The sequence below is a fragment of the Hylobates moloch genome, unplaced genomic scaffold (genome assembly GCF_009828535.3).
Source record: "Hylobates moloch isolate HMO894 unplaced genomic scaffold, HMol_V3 SCAFFOLD_10, whole genome shotgun sequence".
NCBI classification, from domain to species: Eukaryota; Metazoa; Chordata; class Mammalia; order Primates; family Hylobatidae; genus Hylobates; species Hylobates moloch.
The window spans coordinates 104,955,922-104,973,984 of record NW_026652285.1 but is presented as its reverse complement, the minus strand read 5'-3'; the positions used below and the strand labels follow the sequence as shown (position 1 = coordinate 104,973,984).

At 49.2% G+C, this 18,063-nt stretch overlaps 1 protein-coding gene across 5 annotated transcripts in view; it reads left to right on the top strand.

The window, feature by feature from the left end:
- Window positions 1-13,183, top strand: part of AK8 (adenylate kinase 8) — a 153,590-nt gene extending 140,407 nt beyond the window's left edge. For 4 of the 5 annotated variants that reach the window (XM_058445681.1, XM_032165492.2, XM_058445682.1 and 1 more), the window contains 2 exons: window positions 11,235-11,315; window positions 12,836-13,183. In XM_058445681.1, coding sequence (XP_058301664.1) covers window positions 11,235-11,315; window positions 12,836-13,073 — 319 coding nt within the window. In that variant the 3' untranslated portion in view covers window positions 13,074-13,183. The remainder of the gene's footprint in view (window positions 1-11,234; window positions 11,316-12,835) is intronic. The other variant, XR_009215320.1, reaches the window with a different exon arrangement.
- The last annotated feature ends 4,880 nt before the right edge of the window (window positions 13,184-18,063 follow it).

The following is an 18,063-nucleotide window of genomic DNA, read 5'->3' as shown; positions in this document are numbered from 1 at the left end:
TGTGGAGGTCCTGTTGTTCCAGCATCATGGGTGAAAAGACCATTCTTTTTCCATTGGATTGCCTTCAAAGCTTGTTGAAAAGTAATTGATGACATTTGTTGGCATCTATTTCTGTACTCTGTGTTCTGTTCCTTTGATCTATGTGTCTGTCCTCTCACTAATACCCCCACACTGTCTTGATTACTGTAGCTTTGTAGTCAGTCTTAAAATCAATTTGCTCTTCTTTTTAAATGTTGTTTTAATAATTCTAATTCCTCTTTTCCATATAAATTTTAGAATTAACTTGTATAGAATATTCAGAAAACCTTGTTTTCTGGGCATGGTGGCTCATGGCTTCCAAGCTACTCAGGAGGCTGAGGTGGGAGGATCACTTGAACCCAGGAGTTTGAGGCTGCAGTGAGTTATGATTTACCGCTGCACACCACTCCACTCCAGCTTGTGTAACAGAGTGAGACCTTGTCTCTCAAAAACAAACAAACATGTTGGAATGTTTTGATTCAAATTGCATTGAATCTGTAGATCTATTAGGAGAGGATGATGGACAGTTTACAATATTGAGTCTCTGCATCCGTGAACATGGTATAGCTTACCCATTTATTTGTCTTATTGATTTCTTTCATTTGTGTTTTGTAGTTTTCAGTACACAGACCTAGTATTAGTTAAATTGACACCTAAATATTTTATTTTTATGCTATTGTAAATGGTACTTCAAAATTTCAATTTCTGTTTATTGCCAGTATCTAGAAAGTCCATATTTTTTTTTGTATATTGATCTTGTATCCTGCAAATTCACTAAACTTACCTATTCTAGTAGCTTTTTTGAAAATTCTTTGGGACTTTCTATTTGGACAATCATGTCATCTACAAATAGATGACAAATAGAGACAGTGATGGGATATTTTTGTTTTCAATTTATTTGCTTGTTATATCCTTTTCTTGTCTTATTGTACAATCCAGGACTCACAGTTTGATGATGAATAGTAGAAGTGAGAGTGGACATTCTTGCCTTGTTCTCAATTTTAGGGAGAAAGTGTTTAGTCTTTGGGCATTAAGTATGATCTTAACTATAGTTTTTAAGTAAATTCCCTTTATTAGGTTGAGGACTTTCCCTTCTATTTCTAGTTTGCTGAGAGTTTTTATCAGGAATTGGTGTAAAATTTTGTCAAGTATTTTTCCACATCTGTTGAGATGATTATAAACTTTTTCTTCTAATGATACAGTAAATTACATTGATTGACTTTTGAATGTTAGCTTTCCATTCACAGGCTAAATCCCACTTGGTTGTAACGTATTATTCTTTTTATGTAATGCTAGATTAATTAAATTTCCTAATATTCTGCTAAGGATTTTTGCATTTGTGTTTATGAGGGATGTTGGTCTGTAGTTTTATTTTAATGTCTTTGTCTGGTTTTTGGTATCAAGGAAAAGCTGACTAATAAAATCAGTATTCCTTCCTCCTCTATTTTCTGAGAGAGTTTATGTAGCATTTGCATTATAGTTGGTGTAGAATTAATACTATCATATGGTTCGTTGTTTCGTCCATCTGTTTATATGTATACATGCATGTATTCAGAACCTCATTAAATTGTAAGTTTATTCAAGGTCAGAGAACTTCTCTCCCCCAGTTGCCTTCATTATAATGTCTACTAACTACTTGTGTTTGTGTGTGCATGTGTTAAATATATATAACATAAAGTTTACTATTTTGACCATCTTTAAGTGTAAGTTTAGTAACATTAAGTACCTTCACATTGTTGTACAAACATCACCACCGCTCATCTCCAGAACTTTTTTATCATCCCAAACTGAAACTCTAGACTCATTAAAACACTAATTCCCAATTTCCCCTTCCCCCTGCCCCTGGAAGCCCCATTCTACTTTCTGTCTGTATGAATGTGACTACCCTAGGGACCTCAAAAAGTGGAGTCATACAATGTTTGTCCTTTTGTATCTGTCTTATTTTACTTAGCATAATGTCTTCAAGGTTCATCCAGGTTTTAGCATGTGTCAGAATTTTATTCCTTTTTTTTTTTTTTTTTTTTTTTTTGAGACGGATTCTCGCTCTGTCGCCCAGGCTGGAGTGCAGTGGCGCGATCTCTGCTCACTGCAAGCTTCACCTCCCGGGTTCACGCCATTCTCCTGACTCAGCCTCCAGAGTAGCTGGGACTACAGGCACCCGCCACCACGCCTGGCTAATTTTTTTGTATTTTTATTAGAGACAGGGTTTCACCGTGGTCTCAATCTCCTAAGCTCGTGATCCGCCCACCTCGGCCTCCCAAAGTGCTGGATTACAGGTGTGAGCCACCATGCCCAGCCCAAATTTTATTCCTTTTTAAGACTGATTGGCCAGGCACAGTGCTCACGCCTGTAACCCCAACACTTTGGGAAGCCGAGGTGGGCGGATCATCTGAGGTAAGGAGTTTGAGACCAGCCTGGCCAACATGGTGGAACCCCGCCTCTGCTTAAAATACAAAAAATTAGCTGGGTGTGGTGGTACGCACCTGTAATCCCAGCTGCTCGGGAGGCTGAGGCAGGAGAATTGCTTGAACCCGGGAGGCGGAGGTTGCAGTGAGCCAAGATCGCACCATTGCATTCCAGACTGGGGGACAAAAGCGAGACTTCATCTCAAAAAAAAAAAAAAAAAAAAGACTGAATAAAATTTCATTGTGCAGCCATGCACTGCATAACAACATTTTGGTCAGTGAGAGACCACACATACAATGGTGGTCCCATAAGATTCTGATACCATATTTTTACTGTGCCTTTTCTGTGTTTAGATATGTGTGGATACACAAGTACTTACCATTGCATTATAATTGCCTACAGTATTCAGTACAGTAACATGCCGTACAGGACTGTAGCCTAGTTGTGTGGTAGGCTATACCAACTAGGTATGAATAAGTGTACTCCATGGTGTTCACAAAACAACACATTTCTCAGAATGTGTCCCTGTTATTAAGCAACACATGACTGTATAGACCACATTTTGTTCATCCATTCGTCTGTTGATGAACAGTTGGGTTGTTTTCACCTTTTGGCTGCTGTGAATCATGCTGCTAAGAACACTGGTGTACAAATATCTGCTCAAGTCCCTGCTTTGGGTTCTTTTGGTTATATCCTCAGAAGTGGAACTGCTGGATCTATGTTTAATTTTTCGAGGAGCCAGCATGCCATTTTCCACAGGAGCTGCACCATGCTATATTTCCACCAGCAATGTGCAAGAGCTCCAGTCTCTCTACAGTCTAGCCAACACTTATTTTATGGGGTTTTTTTTAAATGTGTAATAGTCATTCTACTGAGTGTGAAGTAGTATCTCCCTGTGGTTATACCATATTGCTTTGTGTAGAATTTTGCAATAATTGAGGCTTATTGGTTAAGATCAAGAAGCCAACACAGGCCCCTGCCTCTGGGCAGAACTGGGCATCATATTTGCAGTCAGTTATTGTACATCATATCTCTCAACTTACCCAATCCATCCATAGATCCAGCGTAAATTTCACCCTCAGTTTCCAGTGATGAAAGCAGGGGATGAGCTTCAAGGTCATTGAGGAAGGAGGCTTCCTGTGTTCTTCAGAGTCTCAGGCAGTGTGGCTAGAGGGGGTGTTACAAGGGTGGGTCAGGGGATCCCAGTTGTCATTGGATATCTGACACCAGTGCTCAGAGTGACAGAGTATGAACCCCTCAGCTCTCTGGGACCCAGTAGACTAAGTAGATTGAATCAGGGCAGTGGTGCTCAACCCTGGCTACACACTACAGCCACCCAAGGAGCTTTTATTTATTTACTCATTTAGAGATGGAGTCTTGCTAGAGATGCACAGGCTGGAGTGCAGTGGCGCGATCTCCACTCACTGCAACCTCCACCTCTAGGGTTCAAGCGATTCTCGTGCTTCAGTCTCCTGAGTAGCTGGGACTATAGGCACACCCCACCATGCCTAGCTAATTTTTGTATTTTTTAGAGAGATGGGGTTTCACCATGCTGGCCAGTCTGGTCTCAAACTCCTGACCTCAGGTGATCCGTCCATCTCGGCCTCCCAAACTACTGGGATTACAGGTGTGAGCCACCGTGCCCAACCTATTTATTTATTTAGACAGGGTCTTGCTCTGTCACCCAGGCTGGAGCGCAGTGGTGTGATTGTAGCTCACTGCAGCCTCAAACTCCTGGGCTCAAGCGACCCTCCCACCTCAGCCTCCTAAGTAGCCAGAACTATCGGTGCGTCACCACACTGGGCTAATTTTTAAAAACTTTTTGTAGAGATGGGGTCTCACTACGTTGCCCAGGTTGGTCTTGAACTCCTGAGCGCAAGTGATCCTCCTGTGTCAGCCTTCCAAAGTGCTGGGGTTACAGGCGTGAGCCACCACACCCAGTGAGGAGCTTTTAAAAATCCCATTTTCAGGCCTCACCCTGGACCAATTATACCAGAATCTCTGGGAGTGGTGCCCAGGCCTCAGTATGCTCAAAGCTCTTGTTGGTTTCAGGGTGCGGCCAAGGATGAGACCATGGATTAGAGCCGTGGCTCCCATACCTGCCTGGGCATGAAAATCACCTGAGCTTCTGACTCACGAATGCGGGTCTCCCAGCCCCTCCCCTGGAGGTTTTGGTTCAGTAGCTCTTGGGGGAAGGGGTGCCTGCAATCTGTATTTTAGGCAAGCCTTCCAGATAATTCTCAACACCAGACAAATCTTGGAAACACGGATCAGAGTGGCCCTTCTCCAACCTTAACGTGCCTACAAATCACTGAGGATGTTGTTAAAACATGGACTCCAGTGGGTGGGCAGTGGGGCTTGAGATCTGCATCGTTAATAAGCTCCGGGGAGGTGCTGAGGCAGCTGATCCAGGGTGCCCACGTGGAGAAGGGATTAGAGGCCTCCCAAGGCACCTTCCACCTCCCTTCCTGAAGCATCTACCAGCCTGAAGTTCTGCAATCCCAGGGGCAGGTAGAGTGCCCGCTCCTGGCCAATCCAGGCACCCACACCAAGACCCTCACCCACACCAGGAGGGTCTGCCCAGCACACCCTGTTTTGAGTATTCTTTGCTTTCACCATTCTACCTTTCCTGGCTCTGTACTAAACAGCAGAAAACAACAAACCAGCGGCTGGGGGCATGCACAGAGCAGTAGCTCTGAGCAGAGTGGCCTGGGCTGCCCCTGCACCCCGCCACTTGGCCCTCATATTGGGCACGATGAGCCAGGATAATCAGAAGTTTCCAGCATGGAGCAGGGCCCTCCGCAGCGAGGCTGTCCCCAGCAGCGTGCTTCAAGCACCCATTTGGTGGCCTTGTGCGTCTCATCTTGCCAGCCTTTCACAAGCCATTCCCTTGAATGACGACAAGCAGTCTTGGTACGCTGGGTTAAAAATCTTTCAAATGGGGCTTGTTTATGAAGCAGCTTCAATTATCAGGGATTTCCAAACCGGCTTCCTTTCTACTGGCGTCGGCATCCAGAGCCGCCAGCCGCAGTGACAGCCGTGTTTTGGTGTTGCTGTTGGGCCTTGCAGTATCGGGGGTGCAAGGGGGGGCCGCGTGTTCACAGCATCAGGGATGAAAGCCGCTGCGACACCTGCACTCCCTGTGTTTACACACTCCCCGATCTCGCATGTTTTTTTTTTTTTTGGTGGCTGTTATTTTGCAGCACTTGTGAATGGAAGTCATTATCAAGCACATGTGCAAAGAGGACGTGGCTTTTCATGGCTCCCGGCCGCTCCAGGCTGCTGGGGAAACAGTTGGGCTGGCTTCCTGGAGGGGCAGCTGCAGTTTTCATCAGGCACCAGTGAGGGGCTTCCTGGCGACTGGGCAGAAGCAAAGCTCAGCGAACAGCATGGGCAAAGTGAGAGAGAGAGAAGCAAGGCCACAGGAGAAGCTGGCCTCGAAGGAGAAAGAGATTGTGGCTCAGGGACTCACAGTTATTTTAAGTTCACACATTTTCTAGAAGCAAGTGGCACTGGAAAAACTGGATATATGATGTGTACTTTGGGTAACAGTTGCAGGAAACCCAGCTTAGGCAAGAGAAGAGATATATATATTCATGTCAGTGAAGTGCTGAGGCTGGCTCCAGGCACAGCTTGATCCAGGGCCCCAAACAATGTCTCTCACCATCTTTCTGCTCTCGTGGTGTGAACTTCATTCTCAGTTACGCTCTCTTTGGGCGCAGGCCCCAGGGAACCCCAGGCTTCCACTTCATTGCCTTTTCAGCTTCATCAGAAATGAAGCTCATTTCTCTCCAGCAAGCCCTGGGGTGGCTTCTCATAGACCTGGCTTGGATCAGCCTTGCATTCTAAACAAATTCCTGTGGCCAGGAGGAGCCAGCACACAGATTGGTGACCTCTGGGCCTCCCTCAGGCCCAGCCCTGCAGCCCTGGAGCAAACTAGCTCAGGAACCGATCATAATCCTGAAAGATATAATCCTGAATTCCACAATCCCAAATGTTAAAATCCTGAAAGGTCAGAAATCCCTAAAGTCTAAAATTCTGAAAATCACAATGCTGAAAGATCAAAATCCCAAAAATATAATTCTGGAAAAAACATTGTTTTAATTATTTAAAAGATGTTTATTTACATTTTGAAAAGGGGATTTATTTGAGATATTAAAAACACCACAGAGCACTTTGTAGGCCAATTTACACAATAGAATTGGCCATAATAACTCAGATACACTGAGGATAAACACTCAGGTACACTAATAACAGTCACACAAGTATTACAGTTTTGAGCAGATGAATCATCTTCATAAAGAAATAGGTTAAAAATGAAATGTATAAATGCATATTACTATGGTTGGTCATTGTGGGAACTCAGCTTTATAACTGTGGTCATCTGAAATACCACGACAGACAACCTACCTTTGTTTTTTGTTTTGTTTTTCAGAGACGGGGTCTCGCAATGTTGCCCAGGCTGGCCTTGAACTCCTGGGCTCAAGGGATCCTCCTGCCTCAGCACAACCTAAGTCTTTTGACAGAATTGACCAAAAACCCAGATGGGTCACCACCACGTATGTAGTCATCCAGAGAGCTGAGCTCTCAAGAAACTTTATCCTTCTCAAATGCAGATGCATAAATAGGACATCTCGTCATTTACTGAGGAAGTTTTAAACTTTCCACGTCCATGTGCAGTGCTCACACACACTCAGCCTTGTGATAAGCCCTTTCATGAAATCAAATTACTGATGTCCATGGCAGCAGAAGCACAGCCTGTCCAGCCCTCAGAGACAGACCAGTTCGCCTTCTGTATTGGTTCTCTCCAGAACCCTGGCTGATTACACAGGACCCACCAACAGTGAGAGCAGGGCAGGGCAGGGCAGGGCAGAGCAGGGCTTCCCCACCCACCCTCTCAGACTCACAGCCCTCTCCTCTGGAGACACCTGCACAGACATGCCCAAAAGAATCCTTTACCACGTTGCTAGGTGCTCCTTCATCCAGTCAAGGTGACACATAAAATTAAGTCCACAAGTCTACCTGTTGTCAACTTGGCACCCACAGGCACCTCCTGAAACCATATTTAGTTTCCAAGATGATGCAGCTAGCCTGGGCACTGCTGAAAACACACAAATCACTCAGAATTCGGCTTTCAGGGTTTCCACATTTGGGATTTTAATCTTTTGAAATTGTGATTTTCAGGATTTTAGACTTTAGAATTTAGACTTCAGGGATTTTGAGCTTTCAGGATTTCAGTGTTTGGGATTGTGACATTTGGGACTGGTCTTTCAGGATTATGATCCATACCCGGTAGTTCCAGCCAAGCCACAGGGATGCGAGGGGGCCAGGGTGCCTCCCAGAGGGAATCAGGAGAATGAAAAGGCGTCTACAAGCCAAGGAGAACAGTGAGTGTGAAGACAGCGTGCGGGATCGGGGTCAGACCCGGCTTTGCCGAGGCCAGGTCCCTCATCTCCCTGTAAAACATGAGGTTTTGGCTCAGTTTCATAACGACGTTTAAGGACCAGCACCTCTCTGAGAATCTGATGAGCCCGCTCAACACCAAGGAGGACACACATTCTCCATGTAGTCAGCAGTTTGTATCTAATTTCCGGGGCTCACAGGACCTGTGGGGTGCCTGGCTCAGAATCCCTGGCCCAGGTGTTTCCCAAGGCAGTGGATTCCAGTGACCAGGGCCACACTGGGCTCCCTCCAGTGCCGCTGACTCAGCAGTTCTGGGCGAGGGGCATAGGCATCCACCGTCAAAGGCTCCCGACGGGATACTGATGCAACTGGTCCCTGGGAATTACATGTCTAAGATCCCGCCCAACCCTAGGATTTTAGATCAGTCTCAGTTCTACCAGTTAGATGAGTTTTTTTGGCAGCGATGGAAAAAAAAAAAAAAAAAAACAGGCAGTGGGCAGAGCCTTAAAAAGAATGCTAGGTCTGGGCACCGTGGGTTCATTTCTTCATTCCTTCACAGGCATTTCCTGAGCATGTGCTGCTATTGCTCTGGACAGAGCAGGTGACACCTGTGTCCCCAAGGCTGGTCTGGGCCCCATGGGAACCAGTGTCCCATTGGACCTACCAAAGCGTGGCCTCTTGGCAGCCCGCTCAACACATCTGGAGAATTCCAAGGATGTCAGTGAGGGGCTGCTTTTGTTCACTGACTTGGAGGAGGCAGTCTGAAAAGAACGGAAAAGCTTCCCACTGTGTTGTCAGCTTGGCACCCATAGGCACCTCCTGAAACCACATTTAGTTTCCAAGACAGTAACAAGGTAATAGTCCCGCCTAACATGACACAGCTAGCCTGGGCACCGCTGAAAACACACGACTCTCAGAATTCGGCTTTCAGGATTTCCACATTTGGGATTTTAATCTTTTGATTAATCTTTTGATTTAGTCTTTTGATTATGCTGGGAGGGAAGGAGGGAGGTCTCATTCGTGTGTGTTTTCTCCGCACGTAGAGGTGCTTCTGGCCTGAGTTTACTTTCTTGAAAGTGAAATGAATACAAGGCTTTGGGTGCACAGGGAGTGTTTGTTGTCACTGATGTTTTCTTGTCGTCGCTGATGTTGTCACCAACTTTGGCCCCAGTGGAAACTGCACATGCCAGTCATAGGAGCCTGTCAATGTCGTCAAGGAGGAGACTCTTAAATGCAGTGCCTAAATTCCATACGGTGAGCTGACAAACGCTGGAGCTGCCTACTGTGTCCCACACACAGCCAGCACTTGATAAATATATTTATAAATGAATTAAAGGACAAACGAGCAAATAGTGAGCAATGGAATGTTCTAGAAGTTATTTTTAAAAAATGAACCAAGATGGTTTAGCGCTAGAAGACCTGGCTTAGCTCCGTGGGTGGGAGCTGCTGGGTCTTGGCTCATCCCCAGCCCCGCCTCTCCCAGCCGGAGCAGCCACACCTCTTCTCATTCTGTTTGTTCACACACTGTCCCAGGCAGGGCTCCTCAGCCATGCACTTGACATTTGGGGCCAGATCATTCTTTGAGGTGGGTGCTGTTCTGTACATTATAAGGTGCTTTCCAGCGTCACTGTCCAGCTGGGAAAACAAAACATATCTCCAGACATTTTGCCAGATCGTTTCTGGGGGACAAAATCACCCCTGGCAGAGAACCACTCTCCTAAGGTCTTATATGGGCCAGATACGGTGGCTCATGCCTGTAATCCCAGCGCTTTGAGAGGCTGAAGGGGGCAGATTTCTTGAGCCCAGGAGTTCGAGACCAGCTGGGCAACAAAGTGAGACCCCATCTCTGAAAAAAAGATACAAAACTTATCTGGGTGCGGTGGTGCACACCTGTAGTCCCAGCTACTCAGGATGCTGAGATGGGCAGATGGATTGAGCCTGGGAGGTCAAGCCTGCAGCAGGCTGTGATTGCACCACTGCACTCCAGCCTGAGCGACAACATGAGACCCTGCCTCTAAAAGAAAAAAAAAGGTTTTATATAAAGTAAGTGTTCCATTGCCCTAAAAAGGGGGCGTGGGGATTAAACCAGTGGAGCTAGGAGTTTGAGAGATGAGAGATGAGTTCCCTGGTGTTCCCAGTCTGAGAATCATGAGAAGTTAGCCCTTCATCTCTTCCGCTGGATTCTGATTTGGGCTTATTAGCAGGAGTGTCCTGCTCCTTTGGGTCCAGGGCTCCTTTGCGAAAGAGAAAGCGAGAAAGCTGAGAACAACCAACCCCACTTTTCCAAGGAGGGCAGGGGCAGTCAGGGAGCCTGAACTCCCAGGAAGGGTATCCAGGGACGGTGATTAAATTATAATGGCTGCCACGCTGGGGCACCGAGTCTGTGCAGACCTCGCACTGAGCTTGTCACACACTTTATCTCGTTAAATCTTCAACACTAGGGAACTATAATTAGCCCCATTTTATAGTTGGGATAACTGAATCTGACAGAGGCTGGGTCAGTGGCCTAAGCTCACACAGCAAGTCCATAGTGGAGGTGAGAGTCTAGCCCAAGTCTGTGTGGCTCTAGAGAAAAAGATGTTCCCCCAAAGGTCACCCAAACAATGACCCCCATCCCCGGGAGTCCCACGCCCAGGAGTGATAGGGGCTGAGAGCTATCCCTGAACCAGGGGAGCTGAGAGCATCCTTGGCAGGGAGCCCTGCTGTCCCGCATCTGTCCCTGGTGACCTCCAAGTGTGGTATCCCAGAGCCCTGAGCAGTGGCTGCAGTGGCTCCACCCACATGCAGGAAATGATGCCCACCTTAGTCTGGGGTGACGAGAGTCAGCCTGGGGTTTGCTCCCCATGACCACCTGCTTGTTCTTGTCTTAATTGCACCCAAAATCTAATATGTAGAGGTAACCAGGTGATGATACAGAGAGGTCTAGCCCATTGAAAGAAGAGTTTGTTACTCACAGCTCCCAGGAAAAGGGGGGCACACCACACCATGCAGGACCTGGCGAGGCACCAGGGTCGGTCAGGAGGCAGCAGGAGTGAGGGGAGAGCGTGCCCCAGAATGCAGACAAGTCACAGTGAGCATAGGGCTGGGCAGTTTGAATAATTTTGGCAAGCTCGGTCTACAGGGATGGTCTCTAGTTGCCTGGCACCCAGCCCTGGGGTGGTTTAGGGCAGGAAAAATATTGGTTTGGGGTGTGAGAGTCAGATGAAGGGAGCGGTTGGGGACACAGGCTCTGGAGTGATTGGGTTGTACATGAAAGGCAGGTTTGCAGGCACATTGCTTGCTGGCTCTAGGAATTAGCCAGCCCTGGGAGGAGCAGTCTCTCCAGGATTCGCAAGACCCCAGGATGTCACAGCATCATAAAATACAGGAAATAAAAACCATTATTAATATGGTTTATTTCCTTATAGGGTGTTTTTCCTGAATGTGCCATTTGATTCCATCATGGAGCGGCTGACTCTGAGAAGAATTGATCCAGTCACTGGGGAAAGGTTTGTATTGTGTTCCTGGTGGTTGGCAATCTGGGGGCTGCCAGGGGCCAGACCCAACTGACTGACCAGTGCCATGGTGGAACCATTGCAGGGATAACACTGGTGACCACTGAAGGACGATTATCGAAATGGACTTTATCCAACTGGCTGTTCTGTGCAATATCTGTTGACCCTCTTTGCCTGGAAGAATAACCAGGAAATTTATGTCTAAAGCAACACAATGGTGAAATGTTCACCTACTCTATCCTGGGGTCAACAGCTTAATCCCAGCACATGAAACAGCAGCCTTGGGGGGGCGTCACCTGTACGTTTCCTCATTGGCCTTTCCTTGAGCCATGATGCGTCCCAGCGGTGGTTGCTGTACAAACACATCCCCATGGGCACAAGTTGCTTTTGAGGCTTCCCATAGTTACAGGAGGTAGATTCCGAGTTTGATTCTGCAGTCTGACCAAGTACAATCACTGCATTCATGTTGAAATGCAATGGAAAATCCCACAGTCACTAAGAGGCGGGTGTTGCCATCTCTCCTGACAATCAGGGTCACATTTCTTGGTAGGGACGCAGGAGTGGGGTGGGGCGGGGCAGGAAGGAAGTTCAGGGATTTTTCTAAAATGTAGACCTGATTTGTCATGGGAGTTTTTAGCTTTCCCATCTCAAGCACTGTGGCGTTCATGTCACTCTGTCCCTGAGGTCTCTCCCAACAGTGAACGGCTGTGGTACTCCCTTCCATCTCCACAGTTGCTGTAATGTCCCACTCCCTTATCTGACTGTGAGCTCCATAGACACAGAACCAGTGCCTGTCCTGCTTACTATGGCACTGTCAGCGGCAGATTTAATGCCGGGCTCAGTGCAGATAAACATTGAATGGAAGGGAGGAAAAAGGAAGAAGAGGCCGGGCGCAGTGGCTCACGCCTGTAATCCCAGCACTTTGGGAGGCCAAGGCGGGTGGATCACCTGAGGTCAGGAGTTTGAGACCAGCCTGGCCAACATGGTGAAACCCCTTCTCTACTAAAAATACAAAAATTAGCTGGGCAGTAGTGGTGCATGCCTGGGAGGTGGAGGTTGTGGTGAGCCAAGATCGCGCCACTGCACTCCAGCCTGGGCGAGAGAGTGAGACCTGGTCTCAAAAAAGAAAAGAAAAAGGAAGAAGAAGAGAAAGGGAGGAAGGGAGGGAAGAGAGGAAGGATAGGGGAGGGAGGGGAGGCAGGAAGGAAGGAGGGAAGGAAGGAAGGAGGGAAGGAGGGAGGAAGGAAGGAAAGAATTTGCCCATATATGATTGTATTCTGTCCTCCTATCACCGATCTGTCTCCCTCTCCCTTGAGCGGGAAGCACATCTTGGATCTCTCTGTAGCTCCAGGGCCCATCAGTCAAAGGTATGCACACAGCGGTACACAGCAGTAAATGTTTGGTGATGGTGGTGGTGGCCAGGACACCCCAGATTGGTCCACAATAGAGTAGAGTGTCCCTTTCTCCCCCGCTTCCGGGCCAGGCCATGGGTCACCTGCTTTCCTTCCTTGTAGGTACCACCTCATGTACAAGCCACCTCCCACCATGGAGATCCAGGCTCGCCTCCTGCAGAACCCGAAGGATGCTGAAGAGCAGGTCAAGCTGAAAATGGACCTGTTCTACAGGAACTCGGCTGACTTGGAGCAGTTGTATGGGTCTGCCATCACCCTCAATGGGGACCAGGACCCATACACAGTCTTCGAATACATCGAGAGCGGGATCATTAATCCCCTGCCCAAGAAAATCCCCTGATGGGTTCAGAGCCAGGAGCGCTGCCCCAGGGAAAGAGTTAATCCCCTGCCCCCAGCCCCACAGCCTCGGCAAAGCTCCCCTAAAAAGCCAATAAAGCGTGCTAGATACAGTCTCGTGCGTCCTGAAGGTGAGGTGGCTGGAAGTTGGCCTCATGTAGGGGTCTGGGGACACAGGACAGGTGAAGCCCATAGTGGTGATAAAGTGGAGTGCAGGCTGTGTCTCTGGAGTCGGACCTGGGACAAGTGATGGCTCCAGCACCAACGCATGGTGTGTCCTTGGAGTCCCAACCCACAGAGCCTCTCTTCCTACAACCAACTTGATGCTAAAAACTGTAGCCACCTCGCAGGGTTGCTGTAGGATAGGGGAGTGGTGATGCCGATAAAGATCTTAGCGCAGTGCCTGGCTCTGGAAGCACTCAACAAACGCAGCTTTTAAAACACCCACCTTGGCTGGGCGCAGTGGCTCATGCCTATAATCCCAGCACTTTGGGAGGCCGAGGTGGGTGGATCACAAAGTCAGGAGTTCGAGACCAGCCTGGCCAATATGGTGAAACCCTGTCTCTACTAAAAATACAAAAATTAGTTGGGCGTGGTGGCTGAAGCCTGTAGTCCCAGTTACTCAGGAGGTTGATGCAGGAGAATCGCTTGAACCCGGGAGGTGGAGGTTGCAGCGAGCCAAGATTGCGCCACTGCACTCCAGCCTGGGTGACAGAGCAAGACTCCGTCTCAAAAAACAAAACAAAACAAAAAAACCAAAAACACCCATCTCTCGGGCGGCGCCATCCAGCCCAGCTCTTGGTAATGAAGAGTATGATCATCTGCCTGTCCAATATGGCAGCCACTAGCCATGGGTGGCTGTTGGGCACTTGAAAGTGACGAGTGCAACTGAGGGGATGGTTTCAACATTGTATTTAATTTTCACAAATTTAAATAGCCACTTGAGGCTCCAGACGACAGGCGTAGCTGTCTACATCTAGAGAGGTGTAATGCAGTTTTTGATGGATGTAGCACCGTTCTTGACAGATGTAGCTGTTTCTTTAGACTTGCTTCTTCAGTTCTTCAGGTCCCACGGAGTGAAAAGAAATGGTCCCTCTAGGGTCTGCAAAGCCCGCGGGGCCCAGGAGCAGATGCCAGAGGGACAGTGACATCTTAGGCTGATGGAGCAGTCGATCCTCTTCTTCCATTATTTCCTTTGACCTTCCAGACGGTCTTCATTAGGTAGGTGCTTGGGGGTTCCCCCAGCGACAGGAGGACACTGAGACCACAGAGGGTAAGTGCCATGCCTGAGGTCGCCTGGATCCAAGGCTAGACCTGAATCCAGTGCTCTGGGCAACACCCGTGCTCTGCCTACCTGGCCTCAGCAGCCCAGGCCAGCCTGGGTTCTAGCCTTGGGCTCTGGGAAGCCCATCTGGGCCTGATGGCTAAAGCCCCTTCTAATCTGGGGTAGCCTAGGGCCCTTCCAGCAAAGATCTAACCCTCGCACCAACCATGGTAGCCCAGGACCAGGCCAGCCAGCAGCTCCCATGGGCTGAGCCAAGCCTCCTGTGCCCGCCTCCTTTGCTTCTGTCCTGGTTGCAGGCAGGATGAGCGCCAGGTCATCCCAGGGCCTTTCTCAGGGGCCTTCTCCAGAGGTCCTGCCTCCTGCACCTTCCCCTCTGCCTGGCGGCTCAGTCTCCACCCTGCCTCCCTGCCCTGCTCAGCCACTGGATACCACCTCCTGAAACTCCATCAGTGGCCTCCCCTGCCCAGGGCTCAGTTCTTCCCAAAGCCCCCCAGGGAAGAGGGTGTGTACCCTGAACTTTCTTTGACAATGTGCCCCTGCCCCGGAAGCCTCCATCCAGCCTCAGGAGGCCCCCGTTACAGGCTGCACGTCCAGGTTGTAAATGCCCCATGCTGGGTGATGAAGCTCTGCCCCTTGGACCAGCCCCCAGGCTGGAGGAGACAGCGAACCTCGAAAGCTGGCCAGCACAGGCCTGGCTCCGGTCACTTCCCTCTGTGGTTCTCCTTCTGCCTGGCATTCCCGGTCCCTGGAAGGGATCTCAAATGAAACGCCATTTGGATGTAAATCCTTTGTGATTACATCATTTATTCAGTGATAATAAATGCTTTAGTCCCAGCTACTCAGGAGGCTGAGGTGGGAGAATGGCGTGAACCTGGGAGGCGGAGCTTGCAGTGAGCTGAGATCCTGCCTCTGCCCTCCAACTCCAGCCTGGGTGACAGAGCGAGACTCCATCTCAAAACAAAACAAAACAAAACAAACAAACAAAAAACCCCAGAGGCTTACAGTTCACAGAGCAGACAGAATATCTTGATTTCTGATCGTTCCTGAGATCCATCCCTGCCCTTGGGTTCCATTAAACATCCCTGTATTCTCCCAACATGCCCACCTCTTTAGCCTGGGGGTCAGATGAGTTTTAAGAGTACAGTGGTACAGTTAGGACTAACCTAGAGAGAGGTTACGACTCACCCAGGAAAGCAGGTGAGAGGTGAGAGGGAATTTAAAGTCAGATCAGGACTCATGGGAGCCCCCCTAAGGAGTTGCAGGCGACTTGGGAGCTGAGTTTTAAGGCACACTTGAGGGTTCAGAGGCATGAAAACCATGGCCGCGGTGGCCCATCTGGAGTTGCAGCTGCAAAGACACTGGCTGCACTGGGGGTGGTGTGGCTGAGGCTGTGGGCTCCACGGAGCAGTGGGAGCCCTGCCTCCTTCCAAGATGGCGACGGGGGAGCCTTGCCCTCCTGGGTGCAGCTGCCGCGGACCAGGCATCCCTGCCTGGGGTCTGGGAAGCCCCATCACCACCACTGCAGGCTCGGAAGCTGGCAAAGTTGAGGCCAAGCCTGGGCGCTGTCACGACCCAGGGCCGGGTGTGTGCTCTGGGCACGATGACACTCCAGCCCCCTGCTGCTTCAGACTTTGCCTAGAAACACAGAGAGGGAGGTTAGGGGGAGCTGAGGGCAGCTGGGCACTGGCCTGTAGGCACCCCTCAGCAGAAAGAGCCTGGGTGCCATGGAGGATGTGATCAATGGCAGCAAGAGGCAGACAGGCTCCTGGGTGGAAAGGGGCAGGTCCCTGGTGAAGCCCCACCTTCAAGCCAGGGACGGCCTGAAGCACAGTGGGCCAGGCTCAGTTCCGGTAGAGTCCATGGCCTGGAATGAGAACTTAGGGTGCTTTTTCCAGACCCACCCATGGCTGCCCATGGATCAGTCAGCATCTACTTCTTCCCTTCTGAAGCCCAAGCCCGTAAAAACCTGGGACTCAGCCACACTCACCAAGACATTGGGATGGCCAGCTGTGGGAAGGAGCTACCCAGTTCAGGTCTCCTGAGTTGGGACGACCTGTCTGCAGAAAGGAGCTACCCGCTTCGGTCTACACAATCCACTCAATGAAACTCCTCTCCGCCTTGCTCACCCTCCCATTGTCCGTGAACCTCATTCTTCCTGGATGCGCACAAGAACCCAGGACCTACCAAATGGCGGGACTGAAAGAGCTGTAACACAAACGGGGCTGAAACATGCCCCCCTCCGCAACCCCCCACTCATCACATTGCAGGCAATGGGGAGAGAAGAGCTGCGGCCCCTCAGGGAGCCCTGACCAAGGGGCTCCCCAAGCCAAGACTGTGACACGATTCCAAGGCATTTCAAGGAAGGAATTTCACGGCAAGGAAATATATTTTGGAGTAAAACATGTTGACTTTTTCCCTTGTTATGCCAGAGTCAGATTGGAAAGTAAGTCACGATATATAGAGTTAAATAAAACCCATCTGATGAGAATTTTTGGTTTGTAGGGCATGACTTCTCAGACCCCTTAGAAAGGAATTTGGGCAAGATTTAAAAAATCAGAGCTTAGTCCTCACCGCTCCTTGGCCTGATCTGGAAGAGAAGGCATCTGAGGGGGTCTGCAGACAGCAAATAGGCGGGAGTCCACGTGCTGTGCATCAGTCCTGGGCCAGCCCCTATGATGAGGTCTTGGCACACACAGGCTCATTTCATCCACACAACAGCCTGGCAAAGTAGAAAACTTATGATCTCCACTGTCCAGATGAGAAAACTGTGGCTCAGAGAGGGCAGTGGCTTCCTCAGCTCACACAGGCAGCCGGCGGCCAACCTAGGGCACGTGACCCCACTGTGCTGTCCTGCCTCTCACTGACTCCCCCACCTTTCGTGAACAAGGTAACCGCACCATCCAGCCCTAGAGAGAGAGCGCTGACTGATGAAAGTGGGGAGACAGATTCTCTCCCACTGCAGGAGAAATATGAGTTGGTTCAGTCACCTTGTAGGGCACTGTGACAGCATCTACTAAAAGTGAAATGCATATAACGTACTCCACCCATTCAACATAGGACAATGCCACTTCTCAACTCCTACCCTTGAACTCATACGTGCACAAGGAGACACGTTCAAGGATGTTTACTGCAACACTTCATAACAGAATGATAGAGGAAGAAGAGACAGAACCTAAGTGTTCTTTCTTTTTTTTTCTTTTTTCTTGGCACATGGTCCAGTCCCAGGCTGGAGTGCAGTGGCACAGTCATAGCTCACTGCAGTCTTGACCTCCCAGGCTCAAGTGATCCTCCCACCTCAACCTCCCAAGTAGCTGGAACCACAGACATGCAGAGCACCATGCCCAGGTAATTTTATTTTTGGGAGAGACAGGGTTCTGTCTACATTGCCCAGACTGATCTGGAACTCCTGGGCTCAAGAAATCCTCCTGCCTCAGCCTCCCAAAGTGCTGGGATTACAGGCATGAGCCACCGCGCCCGGCCCCTAAATGGTCTTTACTGGTGAGGCAGACACCGATGGATGCCTTCCTTTGAGGGTTCCCTTCCTCCATGCCATCGGACCCACAGTTTGTTCAGGCTACTAAGGTGACCACCTAAAACTACTGATTTTCCTTGCAGCTAGGGTGACCATGGAACAAAGTTCTGGCCAACGAGAACTTTCAGGAAAGCCATTGTTCTCCTCACCAAAAATGAGGGAGGGAAGGGAAGTGAG